This window comes from Hemicordylus capensis, chromosome 2 (genome assembly GCF_027244095.1).
Source record: "Hemicordylus capensis ecotype Gifberg chromosome 2, rHemCap1.1.pri, whole genome shotgun sequence".
In the NCBI taxonomy this organism is placed as follows: Eukaryota; Metazoa; Chordata; class Lepidosauria; order Squamata; family Cordylidae; genus Hemicordylus; species Hemicordylus capensis.
In genome coordinates, this window is record NC_069658.1 from 79650011 (window position 1) to 79668533 (window position 18523).

An 18523-nucleotide genomic window follows, 5' to 3' on the forward strand; every position below is an offset into this window, starting at 1 on the left:
GGGAAGGAGGAGAGAGGTGGAGTTTCTGGAAATTAGCACCCATCTCCAGGTAACTATGGAAAGCAAACTTGGAGATTGCACTAACATTGCAAAAATATGGGCGGGGGGGAGCTCTTATTCTCCCAGGAGCAGACTTGGGAACTTGTTCTGAGGGCGGGCAAAGGGAGTAGTTTGCCTCGTCCACTCTCCGCCGTCACAAAACACAAACAAAACAGACACACCCGCCCCGCGCAATGCACGCACCTTCAAGCCTCTCACAGCTCCCCTCCCCCGCAGGAGTCTTCCGCCCCGCCTCTTTTTACTCTCCGGTGGGTGTCATTGGCTCAAAAGCTCAAGCTCCACCCCCTCCCTTCCCAGTAGGTCCACCTCCTCCCTCTCCTGTTCTTAAGCTAAACGAAGTCATCTCGCGCCTCCCGGATAGGTAGACTTGACGTCGCCAGCGCTTTACGGAGTGGAGTTTTGCTTTTCTCGCCTCTTCTCACACACAGACAGTGAGTGAGGTTGCCGCTGCTTCAGTAGCTAGAGCAGGCTCGGGCGATAAGCCCTCTGTTTGCAGATACGCGGGAGGCAGAAAGGAAGGGAAAGAATGTGTTTCTGTCTGGGAATGCTTTCTGTTTGGTCAAAGGTGGGGGTGCAGTGTTAGGGCAGCTCGCTCTGTCTCTGGTAGAAGTGAGGGGAAGCTGTAGCAATTGCTTTGCTGATCAATTTTTGCTCTTCAGCTTGCCTAGCAGGAAGCAGTTCTCGGCTTGTTCTAGGGTGCCTGCCTGGAGTTCTGTCATCAGCGCCAGGTCTCAGCTCTTGATTTCGTGCGAGTTGTAATAAGAGTAGTGGCGGGGTAGGGAGTTGCTATTGGAAAAGATTGCTATGGGAAAGCAATCCCAAAGCCACCGTAAAGGCAAAGTGTGCCGTCTAGTCGATTTCGACTCCTGGCGCCCACAGAGCCCTGTGGTTTTCTTTGGTAGAACAGAGGAGGGGTTTACCATTGACTCCTCCCGCATAGTATGAGATGATGCCTTTCAGCATCTTCCTATATCATTGCTGCCCTATATAGTACCAGTGGGGATTTGAACCGCCAATCTTCTGCTTGTTAGTCAAGCATTTTCCCCCATGTGCCACTTGAGGTAGTTAAAGCCACTGTAGCCTAGTGCATTTTATTTAGTAGATTCAATGACAAGGTTGCTAATACATCCTGAGAGTGAATCTCATTGGACTTAGTGAGATTTGTTTCTGAGTAGATATGTGTCTAGGAGTGTGATGTGTAAGTAATGAAAAAGAGAAGCATCTACCAGCATTCTTCAGTCTGGCAGTTAAGTAAAAAAACAAAAAGAGAGAAAGGTATAAATGCTTAGCATTTTTTCCTTTCTTTCTCTTACTTCTTCTCCCCTGATTCTTGTGATGTTATGCCACTCTGCTTTTAGGTTGACAAGTGTGTATCTTAATATATATCCCATGGCTTATGATGTTTAAGAAGTTGATTCTTTTGAGGATTTGTATCCTTTAGAGAAACTAATCACTTATTGGAGAGGTAGCTCAAAATCCTGGTGTCTGTGCTTCTGGCATAGTGTGTAGATGTAAAGGCAAATTGCTGCTGCTCACCTCTAGAAAACTGGTATAGTGGAACCTTTTCTGTTTTCCTTTTTTCCCTGGGTTTGTTGTAAAGCTTGCTTGGGAATCTCGGGGGCGGTGGGGGGGGAAATGCCCATCTGAATTATGCATTCCAGCTTGTTAGCTGTTCTCCTTAGAAAATAGTGGGAAGAATCTTATGTGTGCGGTTATGGAGATTAGTAGGATTTAGAAGACCTGTATGTGGAATTGCACCATCAGTATTTAAATGATGGATATATGTTAGTAAGACTACAAATATTCTGCTCTAAACATAAAAAGCTCAATGATCTACAGCCCACTGGCACTAGCTATTGTTCCTAGCACTCTCCTCCATGCACTGCTTTATCCATACAACTAGGGAGGGGTGTGTGTATATACAATATAATTTTACTTACACACAAATGCAAGCAACTTATTCTTTTATTTTCTATTTACTAGTGCAGGGATTCCCAACCTTGGGCCCCCACATGTTGGATGCTACAAGAACTCCCATTCTTGGACCATTGTGGCTAGGGATGATAGCAGTTCTAATCCAACCGTATCTGGGGACCCAGCGTTGGGAAGTGTGCACAAGTGAAATTAATTTTATTTCTCCCCCAAAAGCTACTGCTTCAACTATTAGATAAAATATCTAAATAAGCTTGGTTTAATAATATCCACCAGTTCTACAAGTTAGATATAGAGTAATGGCAGGAGAGAGGGCACGCCCTCAACTCCTGTCTGTGGCTTCCAGAGGCATCTGGTGGGCCACTGTGTGAAACAGGATGCTGGACTAGATGGGCCTTGGGCCTGATCCAGCAGGGCTGTTCTTATGATATAAATGGGCATTATTGATGAAAAGAATTATTATTCAAAGTAAATGGTTGCTGTTTAAGTTCACAGAATTAAACACATTCATGATGGTTAACACCACTTACAATAAAAGTATTCTACGTACTTTGAAGTTAGGAATGTAATTATAACAGGAGTATAATAGGCCTTCTCTGTTGCTGCCCTTAGACTCTGGATTGTGTTCTCTACTGAAATAAGAGCCTCTCCATCTCTGACAACTGTAAAGACACATTTATTCACCCAAGCTTTTAAATTTGACTTGTGGTTTTAAATTGTGTTAAGGTTTCAATTTATGTTTTAATTTGTTGTAGGGATGTGCCTGAATAGGCTTTGGCACTGGCGGGGGTACTACTTTATGGGCGGGGGAGGGTGTACTCACCCCCCCACCACGTTTCCCCCGCCAGAGCTCTCCAAATTTCAAGGCCTTCGGGGCGGCAGCGTTCCTCCCTGCCGCCCCATTCCCCCCGTCGGCCGGAAGTCGCGAGCGTGCGGGCGCCCGTTGTGCGTGCACGGCAGGCGGGCGGGTGTGCGCACGATGGGCGCACGCTCGCGACTTCTGGCCACTTCCGGCTGACGGGGGGAACGGGGCGACAGGGAGGAACGCTGCCGCCCCGAGGGGCTTGAAATTTGGAGAGCGCCGGCGGGGGAAACATGGCGGGGGGGGGTGAGTACACCCTCCCCCACCCTTAAAGTAGTACCCCCACCGGTGCCGAAGCACCGAATCCTGCCCCAGCGCCGGAACGTTTTGGAGGCCTTTACAATGGCCTCCGAAATGTTTCGGGCACAAGCCTAATTTGTTGTATGTTGCTGTAAACTGCCCTGAGACTGAAGTTTGGGGTGATGTTCTAATATGATAAACAGATCTAAGGGACAGATTCATGAGTGGCTTCTGTGGTGGAATTCAAAGAATATGGATAAAATACACCTCTTTACATAATGCAGGCCTGCACAACATAAGGTCCAGGGGCCAGATTCAGCCCGCAGGGACTATTTTACTGGCTCCCAGGTATCCTGCAGCAACATAGGAGCTGGAAACTGCCTTATATCCTATGCATATTTTCTCAGAAATATGTTCCATGGTGTAGCCAGTGAGGCTTACTCCCATGTAAGCATGCCTAAAATTTCAGCCTGAAAGCAACATCAATTTAGGAAGCGGGGAGGGCTTTGTATTTGTTTGGGGCTGGCATGCACTCTAGGGGCCCCACAGATTGAACAGGGATAGGACCTATTTTCTGGCCACTATCCTTGGTTAAAACTATGAGTCCATTGACCTGGGGAATAGATCCCCAAGTAACTAACAATATTTTTAATTTTAATATAATAATGTGCTAAAAATTGACCTCAGCTCCTGCATGCCAAGCTGTGGATGGCTCCTGCTGACAAAAGCATTTGAGTTGTGCAGCTCTGACATAGTGTTTTGCAGTTGCTTGAGTTATGAAAGTATAAATATTTGTTGAAACAAAATACTAAGCTTTTTATTTAGTCTGTCTACAATGATTTAGGTTAGATGGCTGACCTGCCTTCTAGGCTTCTCTACACAATGTTTCCATATTAAAATAGACTCTGTTTTTAAACAAACAAAAGTATCTAGCCAGTGCCTTCCTTTCCCTTATTCCTAACACAAGTGTGTGTGTTTAAACAGATGCTTGATGTCATTCTTATTGGTCTGGGTATACACCAACAAGCATAGGACATGTGTTCTTACCCTTGCAGTCCACTGAAGTGAATTAGGTTGCTGGTTGAGAGATTGGAGTAGTCTTACGTGATATTGAATGCAAAGTAGTCTTGTGTGATATTGAAGATATCCTAGGTCATATTTAGTTGAAAATACGTCTTAAGCAAAATGCAATCTAGACTAGGGATGAGCACGAACAGCTTGGGGCAGCCAGCAATGGGGCGGGGAGTGGTTCCTTTTAAAAGCAGTTAAAGAGATCCTTACCTTGCCCCCCACGCTCATCCCCGCCCCTCTCCAAACAGCCACACAGGGCTGCATCTCTGTTCCCTGCAACTTCCGCATGATGTTGCCACACACATGGCTGGCACGCTTGCAAAATGTGCATGTGTGCTGGCCATAAGCGTGTTGATGCCGCACCAAGGCTGCAGGGAGCAGTGCTGCAACCCCACATAGCAGTTTGGAGAGCAGGTGCTGATGCTAGAAAACTGGTGGGGCGGGGATGAGCAAGTAAGGATCTCTTTAACTGTTTTTAAAGGGAACCACTCCCTGCCCCACCAAGCTGGTTCGAACTCTGGCACCCAAGCTGGTTCAACGCTTCCCAGAGAAGACACCAAACTGGCTTGTGCACATCTAAACTGGGGATGTGCACGAATGGCTCAGGCAGCTGGTGGCAGGATGGGGTGTGGTTCCCTTAAAAAGCAGGTAAGGAGCTCCTTACCTTGCTCCCACACTCGTCCCCACTCTGCTGCTCTCCAAACAGCTGCACTGGATGCAGTCCTGTTCCTTATAGCCTCTGCATGCGCACCGGCCAATTTCTTGCTGACACCGCATGGAGGCTGCTAGGAACAGCACTGCAGCTCTGTGCGGCTGTTTGGAGAGTGGCGGAGTGGGGACGAGCATGGGGGTGAGGTAAGGAGCTCCTTACCTGTTTTTTTTTTAAGGGAACCACTCCCCACCAAGCTGGTCCAAACACTAGCACCCAGAAGAGGCTCTGAACTGGCTCGTGCACATCTCTAATCTAGACCAGATCTCTTCCGGCTGCCAAGATCAGTCAAGATCAAGCTGCCAAGATCAGTCAGCCTGCTGCCAAGGTCAGAGCTCTACCCTTAAAAAACTAAAAACAATATAAACTAATATATGAAGTAATAGCATCAGAAAGCATCACTCAAAACAAACAAACACACACACACTCTCTCTCTCTCTCTTACACCTGTATATCCACAAACCGTATGATGCTGCTGCTAATCCAGAGTGTCACTGTTTGTTTATGTAAGGTTCATAAGGTGCACTGTAATGACTTGACTATGAAATTCCCAGATTCCAGTTTTTTGTATGGGTCACTTTTATTATATTCAGTGTTCAAAAAATTATCCTAAAAGATTCTGTCTGACTGCACTGGAAAGAAGCATCTGATGCTGATGCTTCTTTGCCCTATCCCTGCATTAACACCTTAGTATAATCCATAGTTGGCATTGGCTGTCTCCAGTCATTGTTGTCTTATACATGAAATTTGACTGTCAACCTCGAATATCTGTTCTTGTGTCCTTGCTGGCCAATGGATTTTATGACATGCACAGAGGGGGAAAAAATATAATTTGCATTATAGATAGGTGGATGGCATTTTAATAGTGGTGTCTATTTCATATTGCTATTTAATCAGTTTGGACTAACGTAAACAGAGTTTTTCTTTCACAGCTTACACTTTCTTACACACAGAACATGTTGATAAACTGCGCAAGAAAAGGAATGTACCATTCAATTAGTGCATTGTGAAGATCATAGTGGGAGACTTTCATTCTGAAATTTGCAGACTAGACTAAACATTGTAGTAGTAGTAGTAAAGAAGAATTGCATCTGATCTCTGTGTGGGAACCAACAGACAGAATTACTTAGTAAAGTAAAGCAAAATTATACAGATACAGATCTATGACCAGATTGCAGGGACAAAGGTTTGTCATGGGTTTCTAAATAGGAAAGGTGTCCCAAAGGAAATGGCTCAGGTAGCCCTTGGAAAAAATGTTGACATTTGCAACAAATCCAAGATGGCTACCAAAATACTCTAAAAATAGCATACACCACCTTATAATGATTAACACAGCATATAATATGTCATGTGCTCAAGAAAAATCAGTTTTGACATCAAATCTTTTGAACAAAGCAGAACTCTAATATGGCCAAAACAATTCAGGTTAGCTCCCACAAGAAATGTTAGCTTTGTTGCTTTGCTTTTAGTTTTTGACCCTCACTGTGTCTTTCCTCCTACTCTTTTAGAACTCACAGAGCACTTGCAAATATTGGCACTCTTGTGGAACAACACAGGAGGACTGGGATAGTTGTGGAGGGCTCCAGCTGTGTCTCCATAGACCCTGCTAACACATATGCTTTGTTAGTTGAGATGTTTGCCAATGTATCCAACCATAGTACACTCATGTGCAATGATACCTTCAGAGCTCTCCGGAAGAGGTGACTTGCATCCCTCTTTGATAAGAGTCCATCTATGATCTGTTGGTTGCACATGTTTGTATATAGTGGAGTATCAGGCTGGTCCTAATGGAACATGGCAGATACCTGGTAGTTTACCCAATTAAGCTTCAAGTCGTGACTGTCAGGAGGTAGTCTCTTTGTAGAGATTATCAGGATGTAATCTCGGTGTGGACTTCTTCATTTTTTCATGCTTCACTGCATGAGCTTCTGTTAGTTTGTTGCTGATATTGTCTTGATAACACATCTGAAGTGTGCTGTGTTGCCCAGTACATGCGATGTTGCTAAAAGACTCTTACACTTCTCAGTGGTGGGGTTGGTTTTTTTGTCATTTACTGTTTGTACTGTGAAGTATTGTCTTTTTACCATTCCAAAAAAATAGCCAGAAATTGCATTTGCTGCAGTGTGAATGTGAACTATAAAATAACTTAACCACCTTTCTTAAGCAAAGTGTCTTGCAATCAAAAACATCCTTCTTCTGTTTAATGGCTAGGATGTGTTCTGTTTGATGTGATACATGTGATCAACATAAACATCAGTGTGTTCTGCATTTATGGCAGCTTTATACTTTTTCCCCAGTTTCTTCATTTGTGAGTAGATGTACAAAAGTATTGTCGTCTTCTGTATTGACACAATGGCTGTTGCTATGCCCTCCTGGCTTGGTTATACTCCAGTGCTTACATGATCTAATCTTTGTTTTCCGTAACAGCTATCTTGTTGTCTCTACTGTTAGCTGAGACTCTGCCTAAGCATATCTCTGGTCAATGGAGAAGAATCATGCTGATTCTAGTATGTTCCTGGTGTCCCTAGATCGTTAATATGATTGCAGGGGAATGGGAAATATCACCACCACCACTGCCCCAGGAAGTATTTGGTGCCCCTAAACATGTACAGAGTTTATCAGAATAGGTAGAGCTCTCACCCATTAGATGCAGAAATTTTGTGGAAAAAATTTAAGATAGACAAGCTTGCAATTTTATATTTCCTTCGAAAAGCATATAAGTAACTTGTAGAGATAACTGCTGTAGGATGTGGCTGGCACTAATAGCTTGGTTGTCTAATTTTTAGACATTAGATTCCCATTTTCTTGCCTCTAATATGTAAAACAAAGCCTATTCACAAGATGATATATTGTTAATTAGCCAGATGTAGCAATCCTAAAATGAGTGAGTAAGACCAAATTCATCCCTGTAATAGTAAGTTTGACACATGTATTTCACAGTATTGCTTATACTTGGCTTAGGTCAGCAGATACCAATAAAACGGTCAAGAGGAAGGGACTGTTACAAAATGCTTCCTGCTTTTAGAGAAGAAAAACCAGAGTACCAAAATTTTAACCTTCTACCATATATTGAAGCACATGAGGTTACTCTTTCTTAATCACTGAATGAGTTATCTTCCCAGTAAAATGAGATTTTGTCACATTTTTAACTTCCCTGTAAATGAGATTTTGTCACTTTTTGTCAGTGTTTTAAATGTTCATTCTGGTATGGAGAATAAAGGAGAGCAATGCATTTTGCGTAATTACTGTATAATTCATATTTCAAGAAACAAGTGGTAGAGGCTCTTCTAGGCATAGGGACCAGGTAAAGCACAAAAGGTGCACACACAATGTGGTCTGATATGCTTGTGAGAAGGCAAGAATAACAGGAGAAGATGGTCTTTTGGTTTGTTTCATTTTTTTCAAGAGAAGATGGTCAAGAGGAGAGCTGTCCAAGGAAAGCCATAAATATAAGGACTACAAGTTTGATGTTGAGCTAGAAAAAGCCAGAGACTTGAGAAACAAGGTACTTCTAGCACAGGTTTTCTAAAATATGTAAGTAGGAGAGATGGCTTTTTGCTGCAGTAACCAGGATAAGAATACAGCTAAGTTTTTGAGCAGTTGTTAGAGGAAATAATTGATCTTGGGCCTCTGCATATGCTTAATGTATTGATTGCTTCTACTGAAAAGTAATGTGAGATGTATAGAGGCTTCCTGACATGGTTAATCATTCACACATGAAAGTCATCATTTAGTTGCAATAATCAGTGATGAATGTGCAAGTGCCTTAAAAGGAAGATGCATAACTTGCAATGGTGTTGAGTCTTAAGAAGGTAAGAGTGCCTGTGCAAAAAGGAAGAGGACTGTGTCTCTGGCAGTAACATATCAGAAATAGAATGCCTTGGGAAGAAAGAGCATTTTGTTTCTGTTGTGCTCTGCACAAAAATCAGAATTAAAATGCATTTAACTGATATGATAAGAAGCTGAAAATTCAATGGTGGGGGAAAATGGCACTGAGCAAAAATGTCCTGGATGTAATGTATAGCGTATTTAACACTAATGCATCATCCTTTATTGATTCAGTTAATTAAACATTCCAAACTTGTTTTGGTTATCTTTCTCACACTGGAAAAATTGAAGAAGTCTGAAACTTCACTTGTTCGGGTGTTAAAAATATAAATACAGAAATATTACAAATGTGTAATACTAATCCCTAATAACAATCTAACAACTAAGTTTTAAGCAAAACAGGTAATTAAAAAAACAACAACAACATACCACACAATCAAAGATAGGATGAGAAAACAAAATTAAGAAAATGTAAAATTGGGAAAACCAATTTAAATTGTTTCATTAACCTTATCTTAAATAGAAAAAAGAATATATCCTATAACAAGTGCAATTATTTTAACAGAAACTGATTTACATTGCAGCTAACTTTGTTTTAAATTAGTTGTAGTCTTGCCACCATACCTCCTTCTCAGTAGGGAAGGCTGGGCTGGCTCATTTGGCGCTGCTGTTGCCCCCCACCCCCCCAGCTTGCTCCTCTTCCTCCTCCATGGCCTGCAGTGCCAGCTTAAAACAGAGTGCTGAGCTCAGCCTCACCAGAAGTGTCATTGTTGCGGCCCATTGTCTGCCTCTGCGGCCACCACCTCCTCTTTCTCAGCAGCCTCCTTTGCCTCCATTTGCGAGTAAACCCAGCATCCAGGATAAAAGCCACAGGTACGTTTAAGCAGCTTTTAAAAATGTACCCGACGCAGCGTTTCCACCCAAAATTGATAGTTACTTTTGCCAAGGTTGCCAAATCCCATACTCTCATTAACCACTCTTGCCAATGGCTAGGCCAGCTTCACACATCATGCTGACCACCACCATCCCCAGAATGGGCACATCTAATTTCCAGTATTGGGAAGGATTTGTCAACATTGAGTGTGATGTGAGAAGCTGCTAGTATCAGCATATTCTACCATATATGTATTTATTTATTGCTCACATTTTTAGACTGCCCCAAACTTCTGTCTCTGGGCGGTTTACAACATAAAACCAATTAAAATGAAAACTTTAAAACAATTTAAAACCACAGTCAAATTTACTTATTTTTATTTAGCAAATTTGTATACCCACCCACTACCGAAGTCTCCAGGCAGTTTACAGCATTAAACCAAAAAGGTAACAGTTAAAACATATAAAAGATCAAATTACAATACCCATAAAATAAAACAACCTAATTCCCTCTGAGCTTATAACAAAGCAACTCAGCATGGTGGGCTCCCATTCTGGCTGCGCTGTTCACATCCTTTGACAAGCACAAAAATATCCTTAAGGACTAGGGGCTTGTAGTCATATTCCCATCTTCAAAAAAGGGTGACCCAGCTAATTATGATGTATGGGCCTGTTCAGCATAATAAGCAAACTCACTGCTAGACATCTATACTGATAACTTAAGGCCTGGGTGCAACAAGAAAACATCCTGGCGGAGGAGCAGACTGGATTCAGGGAGGGACAGTCCACTACTGACCAATGCTTGTACTTCAGCTCCTAATCGAAAATACTCCACTCAAAACTCAGTCCCCCTGTGTGCAGCCTTCATTAATGGTTCCATCTCCTGAGCCAAATTGTGAAAAAACTGGAAGCCTCCTAGATGCCCGCTGAGATCATTCCTCATTCGTACTCTGCATGATGGCACATCCCTAAAAGCTAAATGCAAGGACACATTAGAGAATGCCATCCCAACCCATATGGTATGCAACCAAGGTTGCATACTTGTTCCTCTCCTGTTCAATTTTGATATATATGTCATGGTGGGCAACCTAAACAACCCAGACTTCCACCCTCCAAAACTGATGGAGAAACATATCTCCACCCTGCTCTATGCAGATGGCACAGCAGTCCTCTCAAGGACCCGCATAGGACTTAAGAGCACTGAGGGACCTCGCCCAATACTGAAAAGACCACCTACTGGAAATCAATTGCCATAAAACCAAAATTATGGTCTTGGCTAAGAGACCAAGGACACACTCCTGGCGTATTAATGGAAATAACATTGACCAGGTCTCATGCTTTAAATACCTGGGGGTGGCCTTCCACACTTCTGGGACTAGGAAGGCCAAGTTAAGAACAGTTTCACTGATAGAGATCGCTTCCATATGGATTGGAAGCTGTCCACCAAAGTTGAGTGGGCTAGGCCTGTTGTGAGGCGAGATTGTCTCAGCCAGTATTTGAGTATGGACAACCAGACTCTTGTCTCTACTGAAGAAAATAGGAAGCTGCCATATACTGAGTTAGACCATTGGTCTATCTAGCTCAGTATTGTCTTCACAGACTGGCAGCAGCTTCTCCAAGTTTGGAGTCAGGAATATCTCTCAGCCCTGTTTTGGAGATGCCAGGGAGGGAACCTGGAACCTAGATGTTCTTCCCAGAGCAGCTCCATCCCCTTACAGTGCTCACACATCTAGTCTCCCATTCATAAGCAACCAGGATGGACCCTGCTTAGCTAAGGGGACACTTCATGCTTGCTACCACAAGATCAGCTCTCCTCCCTCTCTACCACAATACCAGCTTTTCTTCATCAACCCCACCAGTGTCCCCTCTAAGGCGTGCACACATGCGCTCACTCATAAGTTCTTTAATGTCTACTCGGCTCAGTTAATTTTAGATCCCACTCAGGTTGAATCAAGAAGGCCCTATTTGGAATGCACATGCGTGCACACTGCCTTGATACTCCCACCCAGAACAAAATTCATACTGCACACAGATGGGAAAAAAATAGAGAACACTGAACCCAACCATCTGGGGAGGTCCAGTTGTGGTTGCCACCGGCTCAGTTGGTGGCGACCCAAAACCGGGCCTTTTCTAGAGTTGCTCCAGAACTCTGGAACGCACTTCCTAACAAAACTAGAGTTTACCCTCCTCTGAATGTTTTTAAGAAGGACCTAAAAACTTATCTGTTTAATCAGGCTTTTCGTTTATAGTTTTAAAGCTTCAGTTTTAGAGTTTTTATTAGGTTAATGTTTTAATATTGTGAACCGCCCAGGGACATTTTTGTATGAGGCGGTATATAAATTAAAATAAAATAAAAGGTAGCACAGTATTAGAATGCCTAATCTCTTATCAAGCACTCATATATATGCCTTATATGCCTTCAATTCAGGTCTTCACAAATTATATTTGAATCTAGGAGCCAGCCCCAACTTTCAGGAACCAGACAACGTTACTGGACTTTGTGACATACATTTGGGAGGGCGGGGGCTGACTTCTCTTTATTCCCTTTTCAGGTAACGTGTAGAACAGAAACAGACTTGCTTTGGACAAATCAAGATTTTATAGAATAAATGTCTTATAACTTGATCACATGCAGTCCTTCTGTCTGCTGCATGCTCTTCTGATATCTGACCTGCCCAAACTCCTTTGCTCCCTGACACCTGGAATTTTTCAAGCCCTGTATTATTTTATCTAATTAACTCTATTCTGAAACTTAGCTTAATCACTGCTTCTTACTATGATGCTGGCCAAAACCTGGGTACAGGCCCTCAAATGCATGGCACTAATAGGAAATGGATTGCTATACTTGTGTTCAGTATAATGTGTGAATAACTGTACCTGTTCACAGATCTGTACCTGAGTACACTTGTAAGAGTGTTGAACATAATGTGCGAATGAGGCTGGGGTGTTTCCTTGTTGACGAGTTGGGTGTTGCTCTTTGTTTGAGCAGCAGGCACATCTTGTAGCTGGAAGTTTCTTAGGAACCACTTTTATATAGTTTAGACTGGTCCAGTAACAGATTGAGTGGCCTTCCTAATTGGCCAAAAATAACATTGTCTGTCTTCTTCCCCAGCTCCCAGTCCAAAGTTCAGGACATGCCAAGAAATGTCTAATAGCTTAATCACATGCAGTCCTTCGTCTGCCACATGTTCTTCTGATATCTGGGCCACCCAAACTCTCTCATTCCTTATCTCCACTAAACATATATGGCCACTGAGTACTGCTTCTAGAACTTCGTAGTTTCAACTGCATCACATGTTCACTCTGGCAAACAATATACCTGAGCCTTTTGGAAAGGCGGTATAAAAATTGAATGAATGAATGAATCAATAAATCAAATATATTTCAAAGCGTATGAATATGTCACGCTACTTGTGTTTAAAGCATTAGCTTCAGATTTCATTCTTAATGAAAAATTTTCTTATGTTAATATTTCATTTTCCTATTTCCCATTTTAACTCTTGTGATGGGTTTTCTACAGGATTTTCCAGTCCCTTTCAATCAGTGGAGCAAGATCCTAGCTACTTACTTCAGGACTCAGTGTAGGGCAGCATTAGGCAACCTTGGCCCTCAGGCGATTGTTAGCCTATAACTCCCATAATCCCTAGCCACTATCAATTGTGCTTGGGAGTGATGGGAGTTTTAAATCAACAGTGGCTGGAGAGCCAAGGTTGCCTAACCCTACAACAGGGTAATAGAGCACTGACTTGAAAATAATTGTTTGAATGCTGGGCACATTCCCCTGTGGCAAACTAATTTAGAAACTGGATAAATGAGAAATAGAATGATTGTTTTGATTGAAGAGAAATATGAGTGATTTATCAATGTTGTATGTTAATGTTTTCCACTTATTTTTGAGGCCCTCTCTCCCCCTTTTTTTCCTCCTCTCTTTTCTCTCCCCCCCCCTCTTTTTTTGGAAACCTGATAAAAGAAGTTTCCGAGGCTTCTAGGGGAGTGCGTTCTTTCATATATTCTTAAAGGTTGTTTAAAATGTAAGCAAGAAGTTGGAAACAGGAAGTTTGGGAGAATGATAAAATACTTGTTTTATATCTTTGCTCTCTTCTACAACAAAGTGATTCTTTTCCTCTTTACCAGTTTTCCAGATTTTCAACTTCGTAAATGAATTTCATGGGCGTTTGCTTTTCTTGTCATTGCAAAACTTAAACACACTTGTGTTTTGTTTTGAATTGTTGCTAGGAAAATGGCTCTGACTATAGACAGAAATAAAGCTATTTGAATACTTTATTTTCCTATTTTGAAGAAACCCAAACAAATTAAGATTACTGCCTGAAAGATTTGCAGAACTAAACATATGCAAGAGGTGAATAAGTTTCGTATTTCTAGTGAGGTTGTTGAAACAGTGGCATGAACTGTGTGTTTAATATCCTTTTCCCTCAAAGCCAACAGCATGCAGGCAGAGTGGGAGAGAACATTACTTTAGCTTTCAGCTGCTTTTCTTTATTAAGCTCAGTAATGTAGGGAAGGGTCCTCAGTGATGGGAAACTTTGCCTTGCAATGTGTTGAGATTTTATGAAGCCCAACTCGTGTTTATAGGGAAACTACTTAAGTGGTGCAGCAGGAAATGTGTAACGAACAAGCAGAAGGTTGCTGGTTTGAATCTCCACTGGTACCTATTCTATATCGGGCAGCAGCGATATAGGAAGATGCTGAAAGGCATCATCTCACACTGTGAGGGAGGAGGCAATGGTAAACCCCTCTTGTATTCTACCGAAGAAAACCACAGGTCTCTGTGGGCACCATGAGTTGAAATTGACTTGACGGCACACTTTACCTTATACTTTACTGTAAACAGTCTGTATATCCATCCCCACTAACTCACTCACTCTCTAGAACGATTAGTATCTCTGTTTTAAGGCCTGTTGTACAGATCTAGATTTTGTTGTTTTTGTTAATAGGCTTTTTCCACCAGCTGAAACAACATTGGAGGATAGTTGCTACAGAGTGCTAAATTAGGAAATGCAAACAATATAGAGCTTACTGCAGTGTGTGTCTGTGTGTATGCCAGAGGGATGAACATTATCCATTGATACCAATAGAAATGCTGTAGCTGCATACTTTCCTGATGAGATCAGAGCAGCGAATTATATTTCCCTCCTCTGATTTTATTGCTTGATACTTTACAATGCACTGGCCTCCTTGATGTTGTTTGCCTACTTCCAGTTCACTGTATCACAAAGAAGCTGGTGCTATACATTCTTGAGAGTTGTGGGTGGGATGCAAGGGGCTAATAGGAAAGGCAATCAGGGGACTTGTCTTGTGGGAGTGGAGTGTGCTACTGTTCATGCAATGCCCCTAGATTCAACCCATTGCAAGTTAGATCCTTCGATCCAGGTATGATGTAGATGCTGATGATGGGGGTATCCAGCAGGCCTTGGAATAAGCAATTTCCCCCCAGTGTAGGAGCTCATCAGATAGTGTTGTGCACTGAGCATGCTCGAGATAGAACTGGATCATGTGACTTGATTTGCTGCAGAAGGCACCTCCCAGCCCCAGTTCTGTCTTGCTTGAGATGCTCTGACTTAGCATTTTTTGGCTTCTTCTCTACTTTGCAGCACTTGGTGCACTATCTATTCTCCTCTCCCTCCTCTCTAGATCATGCAAGGGTGGGAAGAGAGCTGTTTTTTAATCGGACTCAACAAAACTCCTCAATTGATCTGACCTTTTCCTTCTAATTTGGCTGATTGAAAACGAAACTAAAGGACAGTTTTTCCTTCTCATCTTAAAAGCAAAACCTTAATGGAGCTGGCTCAGGCTGTAATAGCTCCCGCAGGGCTCCCTTTCAGAAGGGTCCTAGCTGCCGCAGGCCCTGGGCAGCTCGGTGCTCATAGCCCTTACCTGTATGGCTCCAGCACTTTGGTGCACTCAGCACCTACCGCGACTGGGCTCTTTATTTTGGAGGCTGAACTTCAGAGCCACCATTTTCTAAGGCTCTTAAAAAGCAAGGAATCATTGTGGAGGCTAGCCGTCAGAAACAGGAATGGCACTAAGAGACCACGTCAGGTGCAAAGAGCCTTCGACTCCTTGAGAGGTGCCTAATAATGGCGGCTGGCAAATGCCCAAAAACGGAACTGCGCCAGATTAGACTGCTGCCTCCTGAGGCAGACGACCAGTGCCCTTCGGGCAATCTCCTGGCATCCTTGCCCTCGCCCGGTACAGGCTCAGCGGTTGAGGGGGAACCGGCTGGCCCGGACATTCCCTCCCCACTGCCTAGGCTTGCTCCCTCGCCTGTGCTTCCCTCCGTTGCCTCCTCATGGATGACTGTAAGTACTACAACCGCTTTTCCTCCTATGGGTGACTAACTGGAAAAGAGAGTGCTTTACGAGGGAAATTCTGCCCCTGCGGAACCACGATAGTTTCCTGTTTGAGCCACCTTGGCTCTGAGTATCCAGACCCCGGTGCCTACATTTTATCTTCCTCCAGCAGGCCCTTCTATTGAACCACCTGCAGCTCATAGGCACTGGCCCGGGTCGATGCAGGCTGCCCTTAGTAGGGACAGTGACTGGCTGCCTGCCCCCTACTAGGGCTCTAGCCCACAAAGGAGTAATCTAGACAGTGCAGAATATCTTCTTTCTCCTCCTCCCAGGAGGTTAGGAGGCCCATACAACCCAGACCTCTCCCCTCCCCTCGATTGCAGGAGGAGAACTGGTCTTATGATACCAAGCATGTCTGGTTCCCTTGGCTGGGTGGGGTCTGCCCTGGTTGCTTGTGAATGGGGGATGATCTGAGGGTAAAACCACCTAATGGTGCAGCAGGAAAATGACCAGATCAGCAAGCCAGAGGTGGCCGGCTTGAATCCCCACGGTTGTATCAGGCAACAGCGATATAGGAGGATGCTGGAGAGCATCATTTCATGCTGCATTGGAGATGGCGGTGGTGAACCCCTCCTGTATTCTATCAGAGACAGTCACAGGGCTCTGGTCGCCTGGAGTCAACACCCTCCGTTCCCGCATCTGCCTCCTAATCCTCACCCTCAGATCTGGCAAAACCTGTGGAACCAGTGGGGTCCAGTAGGAGGATGGAAGACTCCTGGATGAAGGGGTGATTCCTACTATACCTAACTCTTCCAGGCTTTTTTCCTCAGCAGATTTCGATTCTCCTTTACCCAAGGCTAAGAGAATGATTGAGGACATGGCACCATCTGAACCCGCCAACCCATCTACTACCTTGGCTCAGAGGGTCTTCCCTACAAACACACCTCTTTTTCTCTGCAAGGTTAGGTACAGAGAGGAGAGTTGGTCTTGTGGCGGTGGGCATGACTTGCCTCCTTGGCTGGGCAGGGTCCACCCTGGTTGCATATGAATGGGAGACTAGAAGTGTGAGCACTGTAAGATATTCCCAACAGGGTGGCATCGCCTGGCATTGTCCCAACCACTGGGCAATCTTCCTAAAATACATAGAGGTGGCAGATCTTCTGACCACCCCCAATGTGGATCCTCTCACAGCCCGACTAGCTCAGGTTCCTCCAGTAGGCAGAGGGCCTAGAGCAGAAAAAAGAGGAGAGCTGGTCTTGTGGTAGCGGACATGACTTGTCCCCTTGGCTGAGCAGCATCCGCCCTGGTTGCCTGTGAATAGGAGACTTGATGTGTGGGTGCTGTAGGATGCTTCCCTTGGGAATGGAGCTGCTCTGGGAGGATTAAATGTTAAAAGGCTGAGGTCACGTGGAGATGGGTGGTATGACTCCCCCTTTCTCTGAAGGGTCCATGAGGCTGCACCATGCCCATCAAAGTGGCCACAACTAACCTCTTTTTGGCTGGGTATCTGTTCTCTGGGCTAAGGAGCTCATAGCCCCGGTCCCTTCTGACATGCACCATATTCTGTCGGAGCGTTAACAAAATGGCCACAGCCATGGAACTTGTGCCAGATTCCAGCTTGGACGGCATACAACAGTCCTCTAGGGAAATTGTGGTACATGTAGCGGTGCATAGGTCATTATGGCTCATGTTGGAATGTGAATTCTAAGTCCAAATTGGCCTTGAACGCAGCTCCCCCTCGGGCACTGACCTCTCGATCCAGCACTGGACCCTATCCTAGTGGTTACTAGGGTCAAAAGAAAGACACGCTGTCTAACCATAGGGACTCGCTATGGTCCCTTAGTCCCCGGTCTCATCCCCTTCTTCCCAGCAGGCAGTTTTGCAACCAGATCTTCAGGCAATGATACTATGCCAGTGGACGGCAAGGGTCAGAATTCACGACGTCCTGGATGTCCTTGTACCCCAACAACTGGGTACTAAACACAGTACCCAATGGCTTCAATATCCTGCCTCCTACCACCACCACCCCTGCGCTCCCACACACTAACAATATGACCAACACCTGCGGAGGCTTCAAGCAATTCACCGTCTCCTCCAGATTCAGACGATAGAACGCATTCCATCTATGCGAAAGTCTATAGATGTGTTCTCTACTCTCTCCTTCGTTCCCAAGTGGGTTGGGTCTTGGAAGGCAGTCCTTGACCTGAAGCTCCTCAACCACTTCATTTGGGCGGAAAGGTTCTGGACGGAAGCCCCTCCCAGGCCCAAGGGTACTATTCCCCCTGGTTACTACCTAGCCTAACTAGATCTCTCAGAAGTGTGCTTACACATTCCCATCAGACCGAAACATAGGATCCTCATCCGTTTCTCGTACATGATCAATCTTCTGGTCGGATCTATGTCTAGCCCGGGAGGACGTCTGCATGACCCCCACCTGCCTACTCAACCATGACTTTGGGTAGACAGGGAATAAGGTCACTCTGTGCCCTCTCAGCCTCTGCTACTCCTGCCCCCCCCGACTCATCCCAGGAACTCCTTTCTACCCCCAACAGAAAGAAGGGAAAAGATCCACGATGACCTCACCCTTCTGTCCACAGGAGCTCGTCGGACGCCATGGTGCCCCTCCGGCCCCTCGGC

The 18523-nt window shown here is 44.4% G+C and overlaps 1 protein-coding gene across 1 annotated transcript in view; it reads left to right on the forward strand.

The window, feature by feature from the left end:
* The first annotated feature begins 378 nt into the window (after nt 1–378).
* The window catches only part of TNFAIP8 (TNF alpha induced protein 8), a 71359-nt gene continuing 53214 nt past the window's right edge, over nt 379–18523 (forward strand). The window contains exon 1 of the mRNA XM_053288598.1: nt 379–491. Within this exon, the coding sequence (XP_053144573.1) occupies nt 491 (1 nt within the window). The 5' untranslated portion in view covers nt 379–490. The remainder of the gene's footprint in view (nt 492–18523) is intronic.